The 24354-nt window shown below is 41.4% G+C and overlaps 1 protein-coding gene across 1 annotated transcript in view; it reads left to right on the top strand.

Annotated features, from left to right (window-relative positions):
• The window catches only part of csmd2 (CUB and Sushi multiple domains 2), a 206680-nt gene that overhangs the window by 157841 nt on the left and 24485 nt on the right, over window positions 1-24354 (top strand). The window contains exons 41-55 of the mRNA XM_034545807.1: window positions 1393-1509; window positions 1712-1921; window positions 3166-3354; window positions 6038-6215; window positions 7945-8090; window positions 8189-8269; window positions 8945-9058; window positions 14833-15021; window positions 15931-16077; window positions 18269-18457; window positions 19731-19916; window positions 20071-20265; window positions 20479-20652; window positions 20768-20941; window positions 21738-21911. Coding sequence (XP_034401698.1) covers window positions 1393-1509; window positions 1712-1921; window positions 3166-3354; window positions 6038-6215; window positions 7945-8090; window positions 8189-8269; window positions 8945-9058; window positions 14833-15021; window positions 15931-16077; window positions 18269-18457; window positions 19731-19916; window positions 20071-20265; window positions 20479-20652; window positions 20768-20941; window positions 21738-21911 — 2463 coding nt within the window. The remainder of the gene's footprint in view (window positions 1-1392; window positions 1510-1711; window positions 1922-3165; window positions 3355-6037; window positions 6216-7944; window positions 8091-8188; window positions 8270-8944; window positions 9059-14832; window positions 15022-15930; window positions 16078-18268; window positions 18458-19730; window positions 19917-20070; window positions 20266-20478; window positions 20653-20767; window positions 20942-21737; window positions 21912-24354) is intronic.

Genomic DNA, 24354 nt, shown 5'->3' with positions numbered 1-24354 from the left:
GCACACGTATCTTTTTCAAACAATATACCGAGCATGTAATTTTAAACTTAATGTGTGTGAAGACTCGTTGCCCTTGAATGAAAGCTGATTGATAAAAAAAAAAAGGTATCACCACACACTATATAGGTGACGAAGAATTATTTAATATATTTTTTTCCTATACTTTTTCACAGCTCACTCACGTAAGCAGTTTATATAGCAGGCATGAGATAGCCTTTTAACCCATCGGAAAATTAATAAAATGTGAGATGAGAAAAAGCAAGGGTTATACTTCCCTATAGTTTTTAAGTTTGAGATGATGGAACCTTTTGCACTTTTAAAATGAGTTTGATATTTCGACATAAAATGCTGGGTGCACACTCTGAATGAAACTGCATTAGGTTCCTTTTCTATTCTTCACCTCAAATCTTCCTCCCTCTGAGAGTGCCTTGACAAACAGGTTCCACTTATTGCAACAACCTACTATTGCCTAATTAGTTCCATCTCAGACTGAGATCGGTCAAGAAAAGGTCCATCGTGTTCACAAGCATCAGCAGTTTCCTGATTACCCTGGTCCTCTGCGTGTGGTTTCACCCTCCTTTGACTTATGTTGGCTGTTTGTCCCATTTACGTCTTAATCGCACACGCAGTGTTTGAGTTTTTTTTCTACCTCTGTTTTCATTTTCTTGTTAGTCTGCAAATTCTTTTACACTTACGTTCAAACATCCTTTCATCTTTCTTTTAATTTTGGTGTCAGGATCTCTCGCTCTTTTCATCTTTCTTGATCCAATCATTGCTTTTACTCATTATTTCGGTACCTTCTTTCTCCTCACTTCACAAAAACATTTATCCATCAGTTGTTTCAAGATGAAAGGAGAAGGATGAATGAAGCGCATGGCACCTCAACAGCACATGGCACCTCAATATCTCTAGTAGAAGGAAAGGTGTTTGTTGAGATGCAGTATGTCAATTTAATTAATTTCACAATGTTGGTCCTTTTTTAATTGAATTACATCTTGTTTTCATCATTGCTATTAAAACGGGAACCACATTGATTTGATTGAAACATATGACATTTAATGTCATGAAAGGATAAGAGTGAAGGAGAATGTCCTTATGAAAAGATTGGAGCAGATTGACCTGCATTAAAAACTGATCTCATTTCTTTGAAGCACTGTAAACCCACCCAAAATATATCTTAGTTTTAACATCAGGCTTTCATATTTGAGTTAAAAATGACTAAATATTTCACATCTGCTTTATTTGAACTGAAACAAAATGGAATAACTTTTCTCATATATAGTCTCCAAATATTAGTACTGTAGTTGTTCAAGACTTCCAATATCACAAACAAAGAAGTGTATTGAACTGTGTTTGTGGGACTAACAAAGTGCTTTGTCTGCCCTCGGCCAGCTCAATGTGGTGGAATACGGGAAGAGATGGAGGGCATGATTCTCAGCCCTGGTTTCCCTGGCAACTACCCGAGCAACGGTGACTGTACCTGGAGAATCTACTTGCCCGTTGGTTACGGTGAGCATCATGAGAGGCTCTACTCTCAAGAACCTTCAATTCTAGAAAGTGTAGACCTTGAGTGTGAGATGACAACGTTTGTAGTTGTTGATACACGTGTTTAAACTATTTTTTATCTAAAAGCTTGTTCTCGTTTTGTAGTATTTCAGCAGGACGATGGCATTGCTCTTTCTCAATATTGCTGCTTTCTTTTTTTTCCCAGGAGCCAACCTTCAGTTCCTCAACTTCTCCACCGAGGCCAACCATGATTTTCTTGAGATACGCAACGGTCCCCTTGATACAAGCTCAGTGATTGGTCGATTCAGCGGCCAGGATATTGCCTCCTCCCTTTTCACCACCTCCCATGAGACCACAGTATATTTCCATAGTGACCATTCACAGAACAAACCGGGGTTCAGATTCGAGTACCAGGGTAAGAGACCAAGAATATTGCTGAAGAAAGTGTACTCCGAGGTGTAGAAGATTGAAGCGTGAAATTAGTATCAGCCCCAGGATTGTCTCATACAAAAATAGTCTCTGCTAATATATATTTATAAAAATGATCATAATCACCAAGGCTAATTTTTGCAGAGCTGAGCCAGTATCAGTATTATGAGTTACGTTCATCTCCACAGCTTTAAAAAACTAGTAATTACTTCAGTGTCACTTTTTTGCTTCAGACCATCTTTTCTCTCGCTGAAATTGCATGTGTGCAGAGAATGTAACTAATAGTCAGAGCTATTTCCCAAATTGACACAATGACAGAATACACTAGAAATTATGTTTAGTAGCAGCGTCACTTCAGTGTGCGATGTATGCATGCAAAGTCATAACATTACTGGATCGGCCCTAGAACTGATTGTCAGACTAATCAGCCTACAGAGCCAGTAAATTCCCCAGATCTATAAATGTCTCTATACACAACACTTAAAAGATTTCCTCAGCATGTACCAATAAAAGGCTTCACTGCATATCTGTAAGGCAGCAAGGAATATATTGCCATGGTCTGCAAATGCAACAGGCACACAAAGTTGGTATTTTTTTTTATTCAACAAACAACTAGCAATCGGAAGGTAGCATTGGACATTTACATAATTATGTGTACATTAGCATATAAATCAAGCATTATATTTGCAAATACCCCCCTTTTGCAGTATTTGCATGAGTTATCTCCTACAAAGGGAAGCGATGATCCATAGAAATCAATTTATTTAGTGATATTCATATCCTGGCTCTTCAAGGCTCATTGCCTGCTTTGCTTTTCTTTCCAAGAGGAAGAGAAAAAAGTAGGAATTATTTACCCACACTACTTCTGATGACTGCATCATACTCCTCCAGCACAAGTCAAACCCGCCCCTAGCATTTTTTCTTTCCCTCTGAAAAAACTCTTGTCTCAGAAGGATGAGTAGGAAGAGAAGTGAGTGGGTGGTTGAGCAAACAGGAACAAAACAGGATCAGAAAGCAGAACGTATTGAGGCATATCCGTAAAGGTGGGAATTGATTGCAAGCTGCAGGCAGTCACACAGAATGATCATATGGGGCACGCTATTTAATGTTTTGTTGTCTTAATACTATGTGAATGTTTACAATGAGTCTGAATAAAGGTATCGGGCTATTTTTTGGAAAAAATGTATACTGATTTGAATAGACTGATGTAGTTGACGTTCTCTCCCCCAGCTTATGAGCTACAGGAGTGCCCTGATCCGGAGCCTTTCCGTTTCGGGGTGGTGGTGGGTGCAGGCTACAATGTGGGCCAGTCTATTTCCTTTGAGTGTCTGCCTGGATACCAGCTAATGGGACACTCCATCCTAACCTGTGAGCACGGCACTACACGCAATTGGGATCACCCTTTCCCTCGCTGCGAAGGTAGGTGATGTGAGATTTGTCATATTAATGTCCAAACATTACATTATATTAACACATTAACTACTCCGAACACTGAGTCATCTTCCAAACAAGTGTCTGACTACACTAATGAACGCAGAACCAAAGTAGTAACATTAATTCATGTTTAGAGAACGTAGTGGGCTATTGAGCATCATTAGTGTGAAGTGGGCTATGGAGATAATGATTATCTATTATGAATAATGCAATTAAGCTGAATTATCATCCCCCATTAATGAAGCAAAGTATTATTCAATGAAAATCAATACTGTGCGGTGAAGAAGAACGGAGGCAAACTAAGGACGAATAAAAGAGGGCCTGAATTGAAAAGAAAAGTAATGGGTGCTCTTTCTTTTGCCTCGTCCTCGACCCACATTCTCACGCTCCAGCTGTCGATTATTCAATAAGGGAGGTGAAATTACACAAAAAAGGTGATGGCCATGACACTGAAACTTTGAATGGGCAAGAATGGAGATAAATGCATGTGAGATACGGTGTGAAAATGAAAAGGGAACAGGAGAAAGTATATTCTTTCATAGCAATTTATTTTTTATAGGGATTTTCAATATTCACATGACATTAAAAGCTGAGCAATTATTATCCGAGAACTTTCAAATCACAAATAGCCCATGAACTAAGGAGTAGTAATCCCACATTATTTATTATGAGTCAACATCAAAGGTGAAGTATGCAATTCTAATCCAGTAGACCACCACTGTTTGTCCAATTCAAATATTGTTATGTATGCACACACTTGTAAAAATATGCATCTCTGCCTTTGATTGTAAAGAAAATGTATTGATCTCGCTTAGCGTTTCTCCTCCCAGCTCATAGACATACATAGTTATTATTACATGCAGCTGGCCTCTTCTTCACACTCACTGCACTATTTGTACAGATTTTCTCTGAGGGGGATGAGAGACATTGATTTGTGTTACTTGGCCTCCACTCATCTTGGAATTATCATTATACAATGTTACTATACAGGAACATTTACTATAGTGATATATTACATTAAAATCTAATTTAGTTCAGAATTTAATATCTGTATCTAAATATGTCTAAATCATTATCATCACGTGTAGTTGCCATATTTGCCATAAATTGTTTTAATTATGTGTATCATTGACCAAAGAAAAAGAAACCAAGGAAGAGAGATTTGAAAAAGTTTTACCAGAATGAATCATAGTAATTGTCTCACATGCAGCTATCATCCCAACATATGCTTTATTCCAATGTTTCCACCCAAAGGAAACAATAAAGCTTTTTTTTTAACTGTTGTTTTAGTCAAACAATACTTTCCCGCTGAACGATATTACACGACAAAAACAGGATGTCATTTTTGTTCAGAGCTTTTGTACAGGGAATACAGGCATCACATATGCGGAGCAGGTTGAGTTGCACCTATATTTATTACGTGGAGGTTCTGTAGTCTGATCCAAGACAGCAAACTTTAGTACTCCCCTCAGCCTGACAAAGGCAGCTCAGAACAGATCCACTTCTTCTGTTCTCATCTTTCACAATAAAAGCCCTAGACATATGATATTTGCAGGCCAGTGTTTTGCCTTTTTATGTTGTTTGCATCAGACAGGTGTGTAAAGGCCTTTGCACCTAAAGTTTAGGAAGCTTGCCTGTTGATGGCGTCAGCCATATGTACAACTCCATCGTGTCCAGGGTTTAATTAATCAGTCTTATTGAACAGTTGAGCCAGCGACACAGGGGCCTGTCAACCACAGGGCGAAAGCATACGGCCATATAACGTGAACACACACATAACCTGAGAGAGAAACAGAAGGATACAACATGCAATCTCTGCATTGGGAAAGAGACCATATATGCCCATAGCCATCAACGGGTGTGCCGTTAAGCTAAACACTCGTCTGGTCTGGGTTACTTAAGATGCCTGCACTTCTGCGATTACCACTCCTTCCTGATTTTTCATGCTTTGCCACAGTGAACATGGGGTTTCTCTCAGGGCATCAGCGGGAATGTTAAGCTTCGTAATCGTTAAGTTGGTTCGAGCCTGCTGAGTTCCTGAGGAATGTTTGAAATATAGTTACAATTTATATGCATGCAGATTGGATGCTGGATGGAGGGTAGTTTGTATGTATGTGTGTGTGTGTGAGTGTTACTGTATATTTGTCAGACTGTGCAGGGTATTTTTTATTTGTTGTACCTTATGATGTCAGGCATGTGTGAACTTGGGGGGTTCTATAGTGTTGTCAGCTCTGACATAGACATGCTGCTTTAACCGTTCCTGTCACTCAAACTCATACATTTACACACTCATATCCACTTCTCATACACTAACTTTACACACACAACCTCAAAAGCCCAGTCCACACTAACCCCTCGCCTCGTCTCCGCACTCTCTCTGTTCACCCCAGTGGAAAAGGGTTGAGGCCTTATCTGAGCAAAACACTCCATCCAAGTCCCCACTTGCTAACAGGCTTTACCGGCTAATCTTTAGCTCAGACAAGCGCCTGGCCACTAGACGAAGAGTAAAGGAGAGGGGGAGAGAGACACTGAGAAGCGAAGCAGAAGAAGCTGGGAGTGAAAAATCCCCTTTTTCAACCGATTGCAGATGAATTATGGATGCGTCCTGTTGTATTCTTGGCCCACTGATATATATATTCTTCCTCCCTTTCTACCTTCCCTTCCTCAGTGCCTTGTGGTGGGAACATCACATCAGACAATGGGACCATCTTCTCCCCCGGTTACCCAGAGGAGTACCCGAGCTCAGCTGACTGCTCCTGGCTGATCACTGTGGCTCATGGCTTCGGCATTAAAATCAATTTCACCCTGCTTCAGGTTCATGGGCCACACGATTTCATCACTGTCTGGTAAGAAATGACACCCACAGATATGTGGAACTACATGTTATGAAGTACTGTATAATGTACCTTGACATTTCAAATAATGTCCCATTATGTTTGGGGGTAAACTGAAATGATATTTTTACTAGTTTACTACTCATAACCAAACTAAAATATCAAGCCCATCTTAACAAAATGGGGAACTCTTTCCTATCCAGTATCTCAAGTTGTTTTTCACCTTATTTCTGCCTCTGTTGTGTCACTTGACAAAACCTTCTTCCTTTTAAGATCATCCCGTCTCCCTTTGTCTCCGTTTTATAATGTTTGTTCAACCACATGGATATCTATATAAACATAATTGATAATATCATGTATTGAGTTATTAAAAAAGAAAATATTCAACAACAGTAGGAAGTATAAAGTGAACCAAACCTGCAATGTAAAAACCAAACCCCTCTGATCTTGGGTTTTTATGGGTTTCTGCTTTTCATATGCGGTCTAAATACAAGGAAAGTATGTTTTTTTTTCATGTAATATTTCCTAAATACCAAACAGTAACATGTAAAGAATGCAAGCTGCCATGGAGGACCAATCAAAGCAGTAGGTGGAATATAGTTCTCACCCAATTTTGAGAAAAGGTTTTGGCTGGTGGAAATGCGTGTCTTCTTTTTGCGTGTGTTAATGTTTGTGTTAGAACAGGTATGTTGTAGGTGTGCGTCTCTTTGCCTGACGGAGTATCAAGGGGGTAAAGCTTCCTTTCATCATCTCCATAATGCGCGGCTGGGGCTGTCATATGTGCGACCAAAGACAGGATTTTGCATGCATGATGGTTGCCAGTCCCAGTTGATCCCTTCTCCCTGAGACAAGCTGCAAAGGTCCCAGCTCTCAGTGAGACCGGAGATCTGACTGCCAGTCAACCTGGCAACTTGACAACCACATGAGAAGTCCACATGGCATTGGGTGACATCTATAGTAATGGATTGGGCTCCTGATAGAAATTTGTGTAAAGATTTTTGCAGTGCATGGGGAGTTTTGGCTAAAGTGAGCCAAAATGTCCACTTTTTAGCGTATTGTTGATCTTCTGTAAACGGCCCCCACTGTGCTGATCTTTCCCAACAAGCTCATGCAAAGCCAAGGTGGGGACTCATGTTCCCCAGTTTCCAGTTACCACCGCTGTGTATCTATCCACTGAACTACCGAGCCAAGGAAATGGGCCCCGTAATGGCGGCTTGGCCAGAGGGCTGTCAGGCAGCAGTCCCTAGCCAGCCGTTTCAGAGCTGCTTGTAATCTCCCATGCCCAGTCTGACAGCCAAAGACAGATGGTTTTTAAGCTGAATGGTTGTGGCAGGAATCTGGGAGCTGGCTTAATCGGCCATGCCCACGCCAGGGGACTGCCAAGGCCGGGCCGCAGCTTCCAGAGACACTCCCATTGGATGGCAGTTAGTAGGAGCGCAATCCAGACCTGTCATTCCACGCTCATCTGTAATTTTTACCTTATTTCAACATAATCACCCAGAGTAATTGCCTTGGGTATGATGAAGTGTTATACTCTGCTGCAGGAAGCTGCTTGACAATAATCTGGCATGCGTCTTTGTTTGGTTTTCTCACAGATATGTGTCACAGAGCCCCAAAGTGCTTTATGGTTAGAGACCCAGTGAGCATTTGAGCAGAGGCTGCTGACAGAATATCCTCACCGTTAATTATCATATTTTTACTCCAGTGAACCTGTAACCTTTTTCCATTTTTTTTCTTTTAGGGATGGTCCACAAGAGACAGCCAGGAAACTGGGAGTATTCACTGATGGAGAGCCGAATGACCCGCCCAGTAGCACATCCAATCAAGTGCTGATATGTTTCCGTAGCAACACAGAGAAGGGTGGATTATTCCGTATCAGCTATCAAGGTATGTAAATGTATTTCCTTCCCTGATCATTATTTCTACGAGACATTTTGCATGTTCTGTGTTTCACTCCTTTCATGTCTTTGATTCTCTCAATGCAGCTTACAGACTGCAGTTCTGCCTGCCTCCCCCCATCATTCCTAATGCAGAGATTCTGATGGCAAGCAAAGAGTTTAAAATCGGTAAGTGGAAATGCTGTAATCAAAAAGGCATATTCATCCACATGTTGGCCAACAACAATCACTGATATCTAGACACTCCTGACTTTCTTCGTCTTGGATGTCGATCCCATTGTGACTTTTAAATAGTTAATCCCACTGTTAGTTCACATTTTGGCTTTGACGGTTTACATTGCCCCAGTTTTACTGACTCTGATACTGACTACATATCCCATAGGGCAATTGTACTGAATGCAGATTCAACCCATACCAAAAAAACAGGGTTTTTTGAGGCAGCATTATAAATGAATGATTATGACAAAATGATCAGAATGCCAGAGGGATTTGAGGAAGGTGCTCTCATTCTCTCGCCCCTGTAGAAGACAATGAAGAATAATTCTCCTTATCTGTTTATTTACATACCTCCTTGCCGCATTAGGCAAGACACAAAGGCAGCAACACTGACATAGTGTTTCATCTACAGGATCCCCAGTGAGGATTTATTATGGTACTTTTTTCCACTGTTAACTTTTTCTTTCACTGAGACACACAATGGATCATGATTACTTCTGGATACTGACTAAGGAGCTCTGGTTGGTGTATGAAGACATTTTGGCTTGTATTATTCATATGGACTCTTGCCATCATCTCTGATCCCTCATTAATTGTACCTCTCCCTCCCCATCTCTCTCTGTTCAGGTGATATAGTGCGCTACCGATGTCTTCCAGGCTACCAGTTAAGTGGGAACAGCATCCTGACCTGCCGGTTGGGGACACACTTGGAGTTCGAGGGGCCTCCACCCTCATGTGATGGTGAGCGAATGCCTTAGGTTTGAAAACTCTTTTTCAGTAAGGCCCTATTAACACTCACACTGATAGCCACCGAGCAACTCCACTTGAACAATTCTGGATGGAGATGTTGAAATTTGAACTCAATCTCCAAACAAATAACCCCCTCCAGATTGACCTGGATCTCACTGCCTTTCTCTTTATACATCCATGGCCACTGCACCTTTAAGGGCCTTTCTCGAGAGCACCTTGTTGGTAGGAGGGTGGGAGAGGCAAGCACTTTTCTTTCACTATCCCTGGCTATATTTATCCTGTCAAAGGACCAGATCTATGACAAGTTCTCCTTTTTCACATCTTGATAACACTTTCTCTCATAGCTGCATTCAGTGTGTTTTTCTCCTCCTGCTTTATCTTTTCTTATTATCTCCCTATAACACTATGTATATGAAATATACAAATACTGTGAAAGGGTTCAGAAATGCCTGTGTTTTTAGTTATATGCCGATGTGATACATGATTAACTGCTACCTCAACTGTCAACAGCTGATCAAACAGCAGCTAACGCAGCCCACTACACTCTTATAAACAAGTCCAAATCACACCAGCAGCGCAATGCCCCAGCGTAGCAATAATAGATTCAGCTGGTCAAGTCATTGTGTTACACAAATGTACCACAACACAAGTGAAACACTGTCTTCCTCTGCCAAGGGATCCTCTGTGAGTATACTTCCAGCATTGTTTGCTATAATCATTCCGCTCTAATTATGGACTCGTGGACGAGTTCGAGTTTTGCTTTACTCCATGCGCCTGTGGGTACCTTTTCTGCCTGTTGTCATGGGGCCACAGCTGCATTTCAGTTAGGTAGCACTTTCCATCTCAGTGGATGATACTTGGCTCCCATGAGGCTGAGGGTGGTTGTTGTGGTGCCCTCTACATGCTGAGATATTGTTCTCTCAGAGGATCAATGAGTGCAGTGTTCCCAGCACACCGTGTCATTATAGCACTGTATGCTGTGTGCAATACTTTTCCTCCGGGTAAGTGACTGGGTGCATAGAGGGGTCCCTCTGTTTTGTCTCAGCCACATATCAAACAATTATTGCGTTCTTGTGACTCACTCTGTTTGTGGGTTATAAGGTAGACTTGGGAGAGTAGGTTGAATTTGATAAATACAATTAATTTGGAGCGCTAAATAGGAAAAATATGCAAATGCTCTCAGCATGAGATGAAAAAGGAAGACGAGTTGGTGGAACAACGAGGGCAATGAAAGGGGAAAAGGAGATATGTGTAGGCTAATTTTAAAGACGTGGAACAATTATACCCAGGATGCAGAGGAGCCTGAAAGTGAGGAAAAAAGAAAGTCAGGAAAATCCTTTGAGTCTTTTTTTCTTTCCTCTGAAGTTTTGCCAACTAACCTTTCACTGCACTTGCAGACATCTGCAGCTGGGAATATGTGCTTATGTTCATGTTTTATGTGGCCTGTTAATTTTTCACCTTAAGCTTAGAGACACTTATACTGGCGGACCAACATTTACATCATACTCCTGCAAGCTGTCACGTTGCCTGCATAGACATACCTGTTTGATGGCGAGGAGAACCACATATAGCAGGAGCTGAAGGAGTCTGGAATAGAGTGAGAGGAAGTTGAGAGCAGGGAGGAACAGACTGATGCCAATGTGAAGGAAGAGGAGAAGTTTGTATGGGGAGCGAAGAGTGTAGGGTAGGAAGAGTGTAGTTGAGATTAATCTGAATAAGCAGAATTCTGAATAAGAAAAAGTAAATCTGTCAGGAAAGCTGGAGGAGAGACTGCTAAATGAGCAGGGGGATGGCGAGTAAGTGAGAGTAGGACAGGCGTCAAAAAGCGAGTAAAGACAGGGAGTGACTTAGTTGGAGGGCAGCAAAGAGAGGAAGTGCACATCTCATTGAAATGCAGGGGACATGCCGGCTGCAGCTGCACCTATCAAATCACCACTTCTAGCTCTGACAAGCCCAGCCCCCCCCCCCCCCCCCCCCCCCCCCCCCCCCGCCACACACACACACACACACACACACACACACACACACACATACACTTTCACATTGCACACATCACACACTTGTACATATACTGTATAAACATACACACTGGTATGTGTCTGGGTTCCACAGCAGTGGATGTTGTCATTGTGAAACCGGAGAGCAGCACTGGAGCCTACAGGCGGTTCTGCAGTGTTGCTTGCCCCTTAGCACCAGTATCCTCTCTCACACTCCCTTCTCACTCACTCATCACTTCCCTCCCCTGACTCACTCGAGTCAGACTTCTGTTCTTATGTAACACATATACCCCTTTATTCTCTGTTCTTTTATTTCGTTTTTTTGTGTCTTTCTCTCAGGCTTGTTCAAAACAGAGCACAGCGAGGTATTCACACACGTTTCCCCACTGGTGTCTATCAATACCAAGATCGGTCTTCTTTCTTTCTCCCAACACTTACAAACAGGCCCATAGATAAAAGTCACCACTCTTGTTTTTTTTCTTCTTTTCTATTTAATCCGGAGAATTATTGCCAGTCAAACTGGCAAATGGGTTTAGCCTTTCTCGTATTGCATTACTTGCCATTGGAGCAACCAGTGGATTTGTGCATTATTTGATTTTCCTCCAATTTGATTAAACTGGGTTGTGTTGGACACTCTGCCCTTAACTACATCTGCTCTCTGCGCCCACGGGGAGTTCAAGCATCACACACACAACCACATCAGTATAAAGTGTTGCTTGAATCCATTATTGAAACACAAAGAGCTCTGATGATCCCAAATCCCTGTGTTTATCCCCCAGACAGATTTCTGGTTAAAACCTGTATAATCACCCATCACATTAGTTTCCCAACTAGCTCGCTTTCTTCATCCCACTCGTTCCCTTCGCCTCCCTCGCCTCTCTGTCTAACTCCTTTTTGTTCCCCAGATTATTTTTTTTTGCCCTTGTCCCCTTCTTTTAGTCCTACAGAATGGATTACAGCTGCCCCTTTTTTCACATCTACATTGTCATCCCATACTTCACAGAGTTGTTAGGCCCTGATCCACGCTAATGCTTATGTTGTGGCCCATCCCCTTCAATCAGCTTGTTATTGCTCTTCAGCTTATGCTAATTAAATACCAACATGAGTCAAGGCATCTCGACAGCACCGCTGCTCTTTAAGCTTAATGTATTGCGGATTCATGCGCGTCCATACTTTCATACTGGAGTGCACAAATGTTCATGTATGGATGCAGATGCACATCTGTGCTTGTCTGCACGGAAGCCATCCACAGCATTTTTCATTGGGAGGCTGTTGCATACCATGAACAATGCATACACAGACAGAAGGGCTGTCTCACAGATTGCTGCTCCTGCTACCAGCTTATTCCATTCCTTGTCTCATTAAAGTGAAATTTCATTTTGAGCCCTATCGATGTTGATCTCACCTTTTGTGTTGCTGCCTTTTTCCAGCTGTCAGATGTGTCCCCTAATACCCTTTTGTTTACAGCCAAAAAGAGTAATGCTTCATTTCAAAGTGGATTCGTTTTAATAAGTAGCAGCTATAGATAAGAGCCCCTGCCTGTCTCTCTCCATCAGCCCCAAGAGAAACTGATGGCAGTTTTGAAGACATGTTGAAGCTTTCTGAAAGGTCACTGACAACACACATCTGATCCTCAGAGAATTGATTGTTTCATGAACTTCACTCTATCAATGATGGATTCAAGAATGTTGACTCACAACCACTGAAGTGCTTGATGTTGTAAATGATTTCACAGACTTGTCGAATGTCTTTTTGGAATTTGGAATGAGAATACATTATTTTCCCTTCTACTTCCAACATTAGATACTAAGAGAACTTTATAGATTTCTGACTACATAATGCAACATGATGGCATTATTATTGTAGCATGTAGCATTGTTCACGCTGCGGGAATTGTATTGGCTTAGGTGTTGCTTTCAAACAGCAATTTTACTCTCCCCTAAATGTTTTGAGTTAATACTACCACTACAACTACTTTAGATTTATGTAATTATAATCACTTTTTGCATGCCATTCCCCATGTTTCTTACAGTTTCTTGACCTATGGTAAACATCTGCAGATATTTTGTCAAGCACAATTTGGTTTGGATTTGCTGCTCCTTTAATAACAATACAATGAAAGGCAAAAAAAAGGTTGTCTAGAACCTTCTTCATTTTAACATGCCTTGTCTGAGAGTGACAGCTTACCTGACATTATCTGTAATTTCCTGAGGCAATAAATCCCGCCTAGTTGACACGCCATGCAATATTTAAAAGAAATGCTGAGTATTATTTGCAAATGCTGTTTAAACCAGGCTGTCTGCCATGATGTTTTTCCTGCAAATGTAATAATCTCTTCCCCTAAGAACACACAGAGAGAGGAGGTTTGAACAAGCCAATAAACACACACACACACACGCACACAGACACACACACACAAACAGCAGTGCATTGACAGAAACACAGCCCAACCACGTACACAAAAACAAGTTTACACACTGTCCCACAAAGGAGGCGCTGCTGAAATGAGATTCTGAGCATTCATTATTTCACCGCTGTAATGAAGGACCTGCACATGCCAAGTGCTCTCTTACCCTGAGGCAGAACAGGCTCAAGTATTCAAATTGTGGCAAACAACTGGGGCATTTACAGCCACGGATAGATTTTCTGCTGCACAAGATTGATAAACACGCACAATATGTCATGCAAAAAACACCTGATCACGTGCAATTTGAAGTGGTTTTTAAATCACATTTAAAGCATCTTTTTATGTGTTTTGCTATTTATGCTATGAATGTAAGTAAAGCCTCTGGCCTCTGTTTAACAAGAGAAATGTATGTTTTTTTTAAATTAATTTTTTAAAATGGTCTTTTGTTAATTGATCGAGCTCTTATCAAGTTGCCAGGTTGAGTTCCAGCACCGCTTTCAGTGTTAAATCCCATTATGTATGCCAAAGTAGGCCCTTAGGATTATTTACGATAAAGTAAGCAGTTATATACAATAAAACAGTTAATTTCTGAAGGGAGAATGTTGACTTTATGTTAGTTAATGGCATCTTATTTTGCTAGTAACACATATGTATGTAAGAGTTAATTCATAGTCTCCTTCTTTAGCACTCAGCCCCATTAGGTGGGCCGCAGCATTGGCTTCCTGTCATGTCACTGTTCGTTTTTTTGAGGTTCCACTGTGTATGCAGACAGCTCTGGCAGATTACAGCATCACAGCAAAAATGCAACAGACAGGAGCACCACGTAACGTCTAATAATGACTGAAACCTCTTGGAAATGTCAAACGATGTCATTGAGATGTCCCTCAACAATACCAATGGCAAGGGGGAATTAGAAGAGCGGATGGATGTGGTCCGCCCAGACGTGCCATAGCAATAGGACTTCCAGGCGTTAAGTTAGCATCATCTGTCACATACTGACAATGAGCAAAGATGAAGAAATATGCTTGTGGCAAGTCAGTAATATTACATAATGTCTAAGCCTTTTCTTGGACTGACTTAGCATGGACAGCTGTGTTTACTGCGAAAGCTTCAGGACCAGGATGACAATTAGCTTAGCTGTGCTTTTAGTCACGTTGAGTTGCCCTCCAACAACAACAACATGGGTAGAACCAATTCAATCTGTGCTTCAAGGTCAATTAAATTCACTGTAAAGAATGAGCAACCATGATAAGTTAGTTGCATTTATGAAGAAAAAAAACAGCAAAACATAAACATATCATTATTCCTGTTATTCAAATTAATTTGCAATTTTTTCTCTGCCTTTTTATTTCTCTCAACAGTGACTTGTCCCATGAATGAGGTACTGACAGCTTCCTCGGGTGTCATCATGAGCCAGTCACCAGGCAACGGTTTCCCCCATTTTGAGTCCTGCTCCTGGGTGGTCAAAGTAGAACCCGGCTACAATATCACCTTGACTATTGAACAATTCCAGACCAGCCGTCAGTTTGATGAGCTTGAGATATTTGATGGTGAGTCACTGCTTTTTGTTGGAAGTGAACATATGTAGACCAACATACAGTACAGTATCATGTAATTTTGTGAGCGGCATTATGCTTATTTGGACCTTTTTATTTATCTAAAAGAAGAGCATCGTGTTACATTCCTGGTCTATGTGATGCCCAATTTACTGTTCAGTAGACTATTGATCCAAAAGTCCCTCCCACCACATGTCCTTGGCCAAAGACTCATTTGCACTAATATCCACAATTAAAGGCTAAAATTATCCAGACAGATTAATTTACTGCCCCTTACTAAACTCTATGCATCTACTAACAGAAAATCACAGTCTCCCGTGTCAGAACATCTACATCTCTCTTCTAGATTTGAATCTGATTAGAGGCACAGACAGCAACTCTGCCAGGCTGCACGGAGAAAATGGCCACTATTGTTCCCGATTAGTGCGTTTTATCTTCTGTCGAGTGGATGGGAACAGACAGTTGCTAACCTTGGAGTTGCCAATCCAATTATGGAAATAAGGCTTAGCAACTTTTGATTTCAAGTGTAACAACATGTACGGTACCTCAAAAGACATGATTAGGGAAAATCTCCATTTCAAAAGTCAGACTTTTAACACTTTGGAGTATAAGGGCATTTTCGCAATTTTTAAATATCCTCTTAAATTCACCTTTAAAAAAATCCATTCATACCAAATGAGAATTTTTACCAATTTACATTTAAAAGGAAAATGCACTTCATATTACCGTTCGGATTCCAGTGTGTCGGTGATGGAACACAAGGCATTATTTTTGAAGACACAGGGCCAGTGGTGGTTTATATAAAAGTATTAGCACTTTTATTCTTATAATTCCCAAAGTTCATATTCCCAAAGTTATGAGACTTTCAAAGTGTAATTATTTTCTCTTTTTCTCTCAATCCAGGCCCATCCAGACAGAACCGTCTTCTGATTACCCTCAGTGGTAACTATTCTAACCCACTGAGCATCACCAGCTCCAGTAACAAAGTCTACCTGCACTGGTCCTTTGATCACACGACCAGCCACAAAGGCTTCCGCATACGCTACTCAGGTGAGTCAAGACCCGTCACACACAAGCCTGAAGTTAGAGACATTTTATATAACCGTCCATTTATACTTGATTATCAGAAGAACATTGTTTCTTCTTGACATTGTTGTGCGTGAGAGCTCATCAGAGGTGCCTTTAGTCTTCTCTGCAAGAAAGACCAACAATGTGGCTGCCAACTGTAGCTGAAATTGCTAGGAATATGACCCATCTCCATGACAACCTACCGGGGGCGGCGGGCATCTGCAGCCTTACTTGCGCTGCAGCACAGGCCTGATAATTTGTAAACGCTGTTTTTTTTAATTTATGTGTTGCTTATAAGTCTTCTGTACTGTCCTGCTCCCATGAAAGATCCTTCGCTATACGACACCTGCATATCTGGCTCGGAATTATGACTGTATAAATATTTAAAAGGCTCCCTCCGTTCTATATCAACACCACTCAGCCAGATTGACTAATCGTCTCTCTCCTCTCAGTGGAGCTCTGTCTCCCCAACCGGATGTTCTGTTGTTTCTCTGCACCTTTTTTTCCCCTTCTCTTTTTGCCATGATGGATTTTGCCGTAGCAGACAAAATGACAGACAGGCTAAGTGATGGCTGAGAACCCTCAAGTTGCCATGGTCAATATGGAGTTGCCTTCTGTATTACCTTGGTCGGGAGAAAGAAACAGATGGCACAGGCAGATTCATGTATTCGGCTGTGTCCTTCATCAATCCATCTTTTTTTTCTCCATGGGCCGGTCTTCCATCACCTTCTTGCAGACATCTCCTCGAGCAGCCCGCCATCTCAGTTTTCTTTTACGTCTCTCCGTCCATAGCTTCCCTCACTGTTCCTCTATCACATCATTTAGTTAATCTTTTCCATCGATTCAAGCAAATTACAATCTGTCTGACTCTGTCACTATCTTCCTTGCTATCTCCTTATGCTCATATGTCCCTTCCTTTTTTCTGTATCACCAACCCCCTCCCACCCTTTTTCTCATCCTCTCTATTATCTATTCCAATCCAGTCACCTGCCAATGTAGATCTTATCCCTTTGAGCTGCAGGGCTGATTGCAGTGAGACAAGCTGTATACTATAATAGGCAGAGAGAGGGAAGGAGCCAGGAACACAGAGAGAGGGGCGAATGAGTTAGACACTGTTAGAAGTGAAGAATTGAACTCAAGGGTTGCTCGGGAGCCGCCAGTCACAGTGACTGACAGGAGAAGGCCTTGCTAAGAAAAATGGATTAGCTCAGTTGGCGTTTTAAATATAGTATTTTGACATTGTGGTTGTGGGTATTCTATTCCTTACCCTTGTGAGGGCATTAATGAAGATAAATCCATTGATGATTGTGAAGTGTTTCAAACTTGAATGCTTACACTAATGTCCAACGTTTGAAGGGTAACAACTGTGTATCATCAACCAATAAAACTCACAAATGCTGAATATATTTGACAAAGCTGACATGGCTTTAAGTCTGTACGCTTTAAGGGTGATCTGGCTGATTGCATAGCGCAAACAAATCCCACTGACTTGAAACAGAGGCCATTTTTTTTTATTTTTATAGAACTATAATGTGGTCATTGCGATCAACCGTAATGGAAAATACGCTCTTTTGTGTCCATGCTTCACTTCCATTCTAATCTCTCCCCACCATGGGCACAATTCTCATAGCCATGAGTCTCATAGCCATGTTCTGTTGCATCACAATATTCAATATTTCTTAAATGTTTTCACAATGTGTGTCCTTAATTATTCTTCAGCACTGTTTCTGTGTAGTCATGTCGTGCAAAATGCAATTCATGGATCTGTTGCTGGCACCATTTGGGATGATAACGAACACGATTATTGCAGCTACCAACTTTGTCAACAAACAAAAACGGATACTTTGTTCCTGTTATTATGTATCTATTACTTTTATGATCCTCCTCTTGTGGCGCTGACACACTTTTGTTTCGCTTTGCAGATCATTAGTTTCCTTTAATCCATTTTTGCATTGTAGCGCTTATTAATATATCCTCTTTTATCACGTCAGGCATGGAAGACGGATGCAAAAGTGATCCGGGGCTTTGTGCTACTGAAGGCGCATTAAACCTTCTCCTCCTCAATAAAAAACGTGCATCATCTTGTATCATTATTGTTTTTTTATGCCTGTTGCATTCAATTTTCTCGGTATGCATATTTATAACTTTACCTATTTCTTTGCTTTTTTCATAGTGGCCTACTGTAGCCCTCACAACAACCCTGTAAATGGCACAGTGCACAGCCTTACAGGCACTAAACTGGGCAGCACACTGCGTTTCAGCTGCGACCAGGGCTTCCGGCTTATTGGTCAGAGCAGTGCCACGTGCACCCGGAGTGCACAGGGGATCTACCAGTGGAATGCACCAGTGCCACTTTGCCAAGGTGAGCACCCAATCACAGCAGCAGCTTAAGAGTAAGGAATAGTTTGTTGGAAGTTGTTAAGAAAAACAGATTAGATGGAACAGATTAGATAACTAAATTAATATTTTTCTGAATTTAAGTTAGTCGGGTATAAAAGAAATAGCTGTGCAGGATCATTTCACATTGATAATACAAATCGAGTTGTTTTCTTCAATTAAGTTACTTTTCGTCAATATATGTATAATTGCAACTGAGCTCATTCAGTATTTTTTCCCACTTCTCAAAAATAAGAAAGTAGATCTGATAACTGTGCAGAGAAAAGAAGAGTTTAACATTAATTTCCATTCAACTGAGTTAAAGAACACATTTTTGTTGCAAATGTATTTTGTAGGTTCAGTCGTTCGCATTTAATTTGATTGAAAAAAAAAAAAAAAAACATCACTGGATCCATTTGGTTTGAATCAAAGTATGATTTCAGCTGACAGTGTGCCATCACCAACAGCCCCTCAGCCTCAGGCATGCTTCAAGGAAGCTCACTTCACCATTCCTCAGATTGGCTCTGAAGATAACTTTGCATCAGATAATTGATATTTGGTTTACCTGAGCTGAATTGTTTGATGGATCAGTATAATGGCTTACAGTCACAGTTAACTGCTTGTCATTCTTTTCAGTGATGGAATGAACAACAGCAGTTACCAACTGACACAAAAAAATAACAAATGAAAACTATAAATAAAGTCATTGCTATTGGGATGTATCTACTTTAATTTAAAACGGTAAAACCAAATTAGAATATATAATAATAATAATATATATAAGTATATTACTTTATGCAAATGTTATGTGTTACTAGATTTAGACAGGTGTGATGCTGTTATCTTTATTGATTCCTAATTAGAGTAGATTCTCCATTTGTGTTCAGATTTTCTTTTCTCACAAAAACATAAAAATGAAAAGCTCAACTTCCACAGTTGTTTCCAACTAGTATCAGCTGAAGCGAAAAGAGAGCAGCCAGGCTGCCATTACACCTGCTGCCTGGTCAAGTCCGCAACAGGTGCAATCTCCACATGAATTGCATGCACTCTAGACTTGATTGTTTACTATCGTGCAGATGGCAGCACAGGCTAATGTTTACTGCACATCATTGCCGGCTCTGGAAGTTTGTACAGGAAGCCTATTGTTATCGGGACCCTCTGCATACAAAGAAGGTTATTAAAATACTCTTGGCTACCTGTGCTTTTATTCTACCAACCACAATGTATTTTTTTCCACCACACCCGTCATTCCCTTCTAGTCACGTCCTGTGGAATGCCAGTGCCTCCGGTCAATGGCAGTATTGGGGGGCAGGACTTCTCTTTAGGAGCCAGGGCCACGTACCAGTGCAATCCAGGATTTCGGCTTACAGGGCCTGTCACCACCTCAGTGATCTGTCAGGAATCTGGGAGGTGGAGCCCCATTGAGGCACCACCCAGATGTGTTCGTGAGTATTCCTTTTACTGTCAGTTTATTTATTTTCAGTATTATCATTAGAACAAATGCATTTAAGGTATTCCAAAAATATTCCCGACGGGTAACTTGTACCAAGCACATAAATGTATAGTTTAATAATGTTTGTTTATCCTCGGACCTTCCAGCGGTGACCTGCCCCGACATCGGCCACTCTGCTGTGGAACATGGGAGATGGAGGCTAATCTATGGTACTCAAAACCAGTATGATGCTATAATGATGCTCATATGTGACCCTGGATATTACTACAGGGGTCAAAGGGTCATTCGCTGCCAGGCCAACAGCACCTGGAACTACCCAAATCCACGGCCAGACTGTGACAGTAAGTGTATACTGCTCTAAGTTTCCCAGTTTCTTGTTTCCCTCAAAAGTAATTAGCCAAGCATGAATAGTAATTGCATCCAAATGTATGGTATTCCACTCTGATAACTAAACAGTCACTAATTTTCTCACCAAAACAAAACAAATTAGTGTTCTTGTTGATTGTATTGTGACCCTATGGGATTGTAACGCATGATAATGTTTTCTCATTCAGTCATCTCCTGCGGGGACCTTGGGACTCCACCAAATGGCAACAAGATTGGAACACTGACTGTGTATGGAGCCACTGCCATTTTCTCCTGCAACACAGGATATACCTTGGTGGGCTCTCGGGTACGAGAGTGTATGTCCAATGGGCTTTGGAGTGGAACACAGGTCCAGTGTCTAGGTGAGATCCTCAGTACTCACAAATGAGTATAACTTCATAAAATCTTCTCATTTGCGGTATTATTAGAAACACTTAATGTCTGACCTTTACTCTGTTCTTCTTCACTCATCCATAGCGGGCCATTGTGGCACCCCGGAGCCCATCGTGAATGGACAGATCAATGGAGAGAATTATAACTATCGAGGCAGCGTTGTGTACCAGTGTAACCCAGGATTTCGTCTCATTGGGGTGTCGGTCCGAATCTGTGAACAGGATCACCGCTGGTCAGGACGTACTCCTGTCTGTGTCCGTAAGTGCCAACAGAGAACAGTTCTTTATGAGTAAAGCTATGGGTGGTATCGTCGATAGTTAAAGACTTAAATTAGCAGGGGAGGGCGAATATGTTATACTCGGAACACTGGTAAGTTATCTACAGTATCTAAGAAAAACTAATCAAAACAAAGTTGTAAACTCTTGGCTTAATTGTGCTGATCCATGATTTGTAATGAGTGCAAACATTTATTTGCCAGGGATGCTCTTACCAGGTCCGTACCGACAATCAAAATACACTCTAAAAGCCACCATTATTCCAAAATGATCCACTGTACGTACTCCTCAGTACAACTCAATTGATAAGATTATTTTTAATATAGCGCCGTGGAAAAAATTCAGATTTGAAGTCAGTGCAGTGGGACCAGTGGCTTCAGAGTTCATGACTTTTTGGTGTGAATTCTCAAAGACTGGATTGCGGCTTCTGATAGCAGCATGAATTACAATTCACAAGGTCCAATTCACAAAAGATAGAACTGTCATTGCATAACAAAACAAATTGGGATTTATTTTTGAGCTGACCCCTAATTAAGTTAGGCTATTTTAAGAATAGCACGTTTCTTTTTGTCGTATTACGTGGGGGTTTTGCATCCGCAAAAGCCGGGCAATCCGTTTGTGAATTTGACCCTCAGTGTAGTGCCGTATAGATGTGTTGTTGTGACCTTTTTCTAATCCAGGCCTTCCATATACATGTTTTTGATATTAAACCTTTAGATTTCATTAGACTGCTCTGCAAATGTGTAACCATGATTTTTTTTCTCCTTGGACTCTCACAGCTATCACATGTGGTCATCCTGGTAATCCTACCTACGGTATGACCCGAGTAACCCAGTTCAACTTAAATGATGCTGTGCGCTTTGTCTGCAACACCGGCTATGTTATACAGGGGGCTGTACAATCTACCTGCCAGGCCAATGGGCAGTGGAGCAACGCCCTCCCCAGGTGTAAAAGTAAGTCTTAAACAGATGCCAACGCTCATCAGTCAATGTAGGATTTTTGGAAAACCTCATATTCCAATAAATAGAAGGAAGTAAATAGAAGGGAACCCGCACAAATGAAATATATGGACCTGATCTTGTTGACTATTTGATGCAGTAGAGTCTTGTAGGCAAAAAAATAACTAATAAGAGAGAACAATGTGTTGAATCTAAAATCGATATGTGCAAACATCTTTTTATACACTAGTTAGTACAAGCTAAATGATCATATGCATGATCATAGCACAGCTAGATATGCACTGTAATATGCAAAGAAACCCTCACATTTTGGTTTTGTATATGTGTCATGTATAATGTGAGAGCTAAATAAACATCATTAGTTGTTTTTTTAATACCTAATCAGTGAGGACATTTTCTAAATGTGTGCTCGTTTCCACACACTTGCCTGTAGGGGTATAGTTTTGTGTTTTTATCCATCTGTGAAAGTCTGTATTAAATTACCTATTGTGTTGTGCGAGGTCATATGATCTGTGACCATAGATGAGCCCAATCATTGAGAGAGCGCAGTTGAAGCGCAGAGAAACCCTGAGGTAGAAAGAGTTTAAACAACTCATATTGGGGGAAATTGAAATGAAAAGCTATGAGAAGGCTGGATTATTTAATTACCGCGGTCTCAACCATTTGGTCCGTGGAGGTTCCGGATAATATTTAATTTTGATGTTTCCTCTTACGTAAGTTACCTCAGTTGCACCCTAAGGCTCACCTGTCTATCAGCGAAGCAAACTTGGTTAATAAGCATGCAGACGACCAAAAACAATTGCAGGATCCTTGAGCTTGTGTGAAAAACAGCAGCCTTATGAGACTCGCATCCTGGCTTTTGCTCAGAATAAGAAGTACCCTGCTCTGCTTTGAAGCGAGGCAAAGACTTTTAATTTGCCAGTGTTTTTGTGACAAGCGATATATCTTGGCACCCACGTCTGTCTCTAAGTCCCCACTAACTGAGGGCTTTGTGACAGCTACAGAAAGGGGCCGCTCGCAAGGTCCTGGACGTGACAAGGCAGTGACGGTTTGAGTTATGAATTTGTTTTAAATGAGGAGAGAACAGAGTTTTTAAGACATTCAAGGGATGAGGAGGTTGCAAGTCTCACAGGAATCCTTCGTCAGTTTTTGAAAGAAAGAGAAAGGTACATTTGGCTGCCGCATACATAGGCAGATATACGCATTAAATATATCCGCTGTGGTTGTGACGTCATTTTAGCATTGGCCTTGTTTCATCAATTATGCAGGGTAGGAGAACACCACTGGCCCAGCCTGGCCCTCTAATCATCACCAATTTGAGTCACAGCAACAGAGCCACAACACTGTTTTCTTTGGATGACTTGTGTGATTATTTGTCTTTGAGCAATGAAAGGCTAGAGTCACAGGACAGAAAAAAAAAAACCTCTGACACACCACTTACAGGGCCGCTACTTGGCAGGAGGCCAGGAGGAGGATGGGTTGACCGGGGTCTCCACTTCTGAGTGAAACAGAGATGAATTACCTCAGCCCATCGTCCCCTTTCACTTTTATTCTTCTTTTCCTTTTATCCTTTTGCTTCCTCTCTTCATGCCCGCTGGGCCACACACAAAAATGTACCCGGAGGTCAGTCGCTTTAGATGACTGTTGGATCGCTTTTGAGCCTATGATGCCCGAGCACATTTAATCAAAGCTAAATTCCAAGCTTGGAAAGTCTCGTGCAACTCCACTGCTTAAAAAACACTTTATTATGCGCTAAGTTGTAAATGATTGTACCATGGGTCAGCACTCTGCTGAAAGGAATATATTATAATAGGTATTTGGGGGGTGATTATGCCGTGCTGGCCAACTTGGGAGCATAAAAATGAGCACGCTTTTCGGGACATTAGCATACAATGGGTTCATTTTGGCAGTGCCAATGGCAAACTCATGGGGCAAGACTGGCAAGGCAAACTGGGGCATAATGGCTGCATGGATAGTGTTTTAGAAGCCATTAGAGCATCATAATTCATACTTAGTTGTGGTTCACAGTGTAGACTAGAAGGCAACGGTTACTCACTGTATTCTGACTTTGTCGAGGCATTGTAAGGTTTTGGTTTGTGTCTTGTCTCTGAGGCTCTCAAGATGGATTGGTGCTGGTGGAAGGCGTAGCCTGACATTCTTTCATGAATTTCTAATACATTCTGCACCATCAGGGCCTCTTCCTCTTTAACTCTGTTCAGCACCACACACACCCCCACCCCTCGATGCCTTTCGCTCCTCACTCATCCCTCATTCTCCCTTTCCCTAACTCTCTCCATCTGGTGCTAAACTGACATGGTGCCTCTTCTCCTGTGAGCTTCCCATCCATCACCATCTCCGCACCACGGCGGCCAGCAGGAGACTGGCTCTAATGAAGCAAATGTTTATTTCCGGAGTCTGCCTCCTACTTCATTTGGAT

The sequence above is a fragment of the Cyclopterus lumpus genome, chromosome 11 (assembly GCF_009769545.1).
Source record: "Cyclopterus lumpus isolate fCycLum1 chromosome 11, fCycLum1.pri, whole genome shotgun sequence".
Taxonomy (NCBI): Eukaryota; Metazoa; Chordata; class Actinopteri; order Perciformes; family Cyclopteridae; genus Cyclopterus; species Cyclopterus lumpus.
Note: the sequence above shows the minus strand (reverse complement) of the source record. Positions and strands in the feature narration are given on the sequence as shown.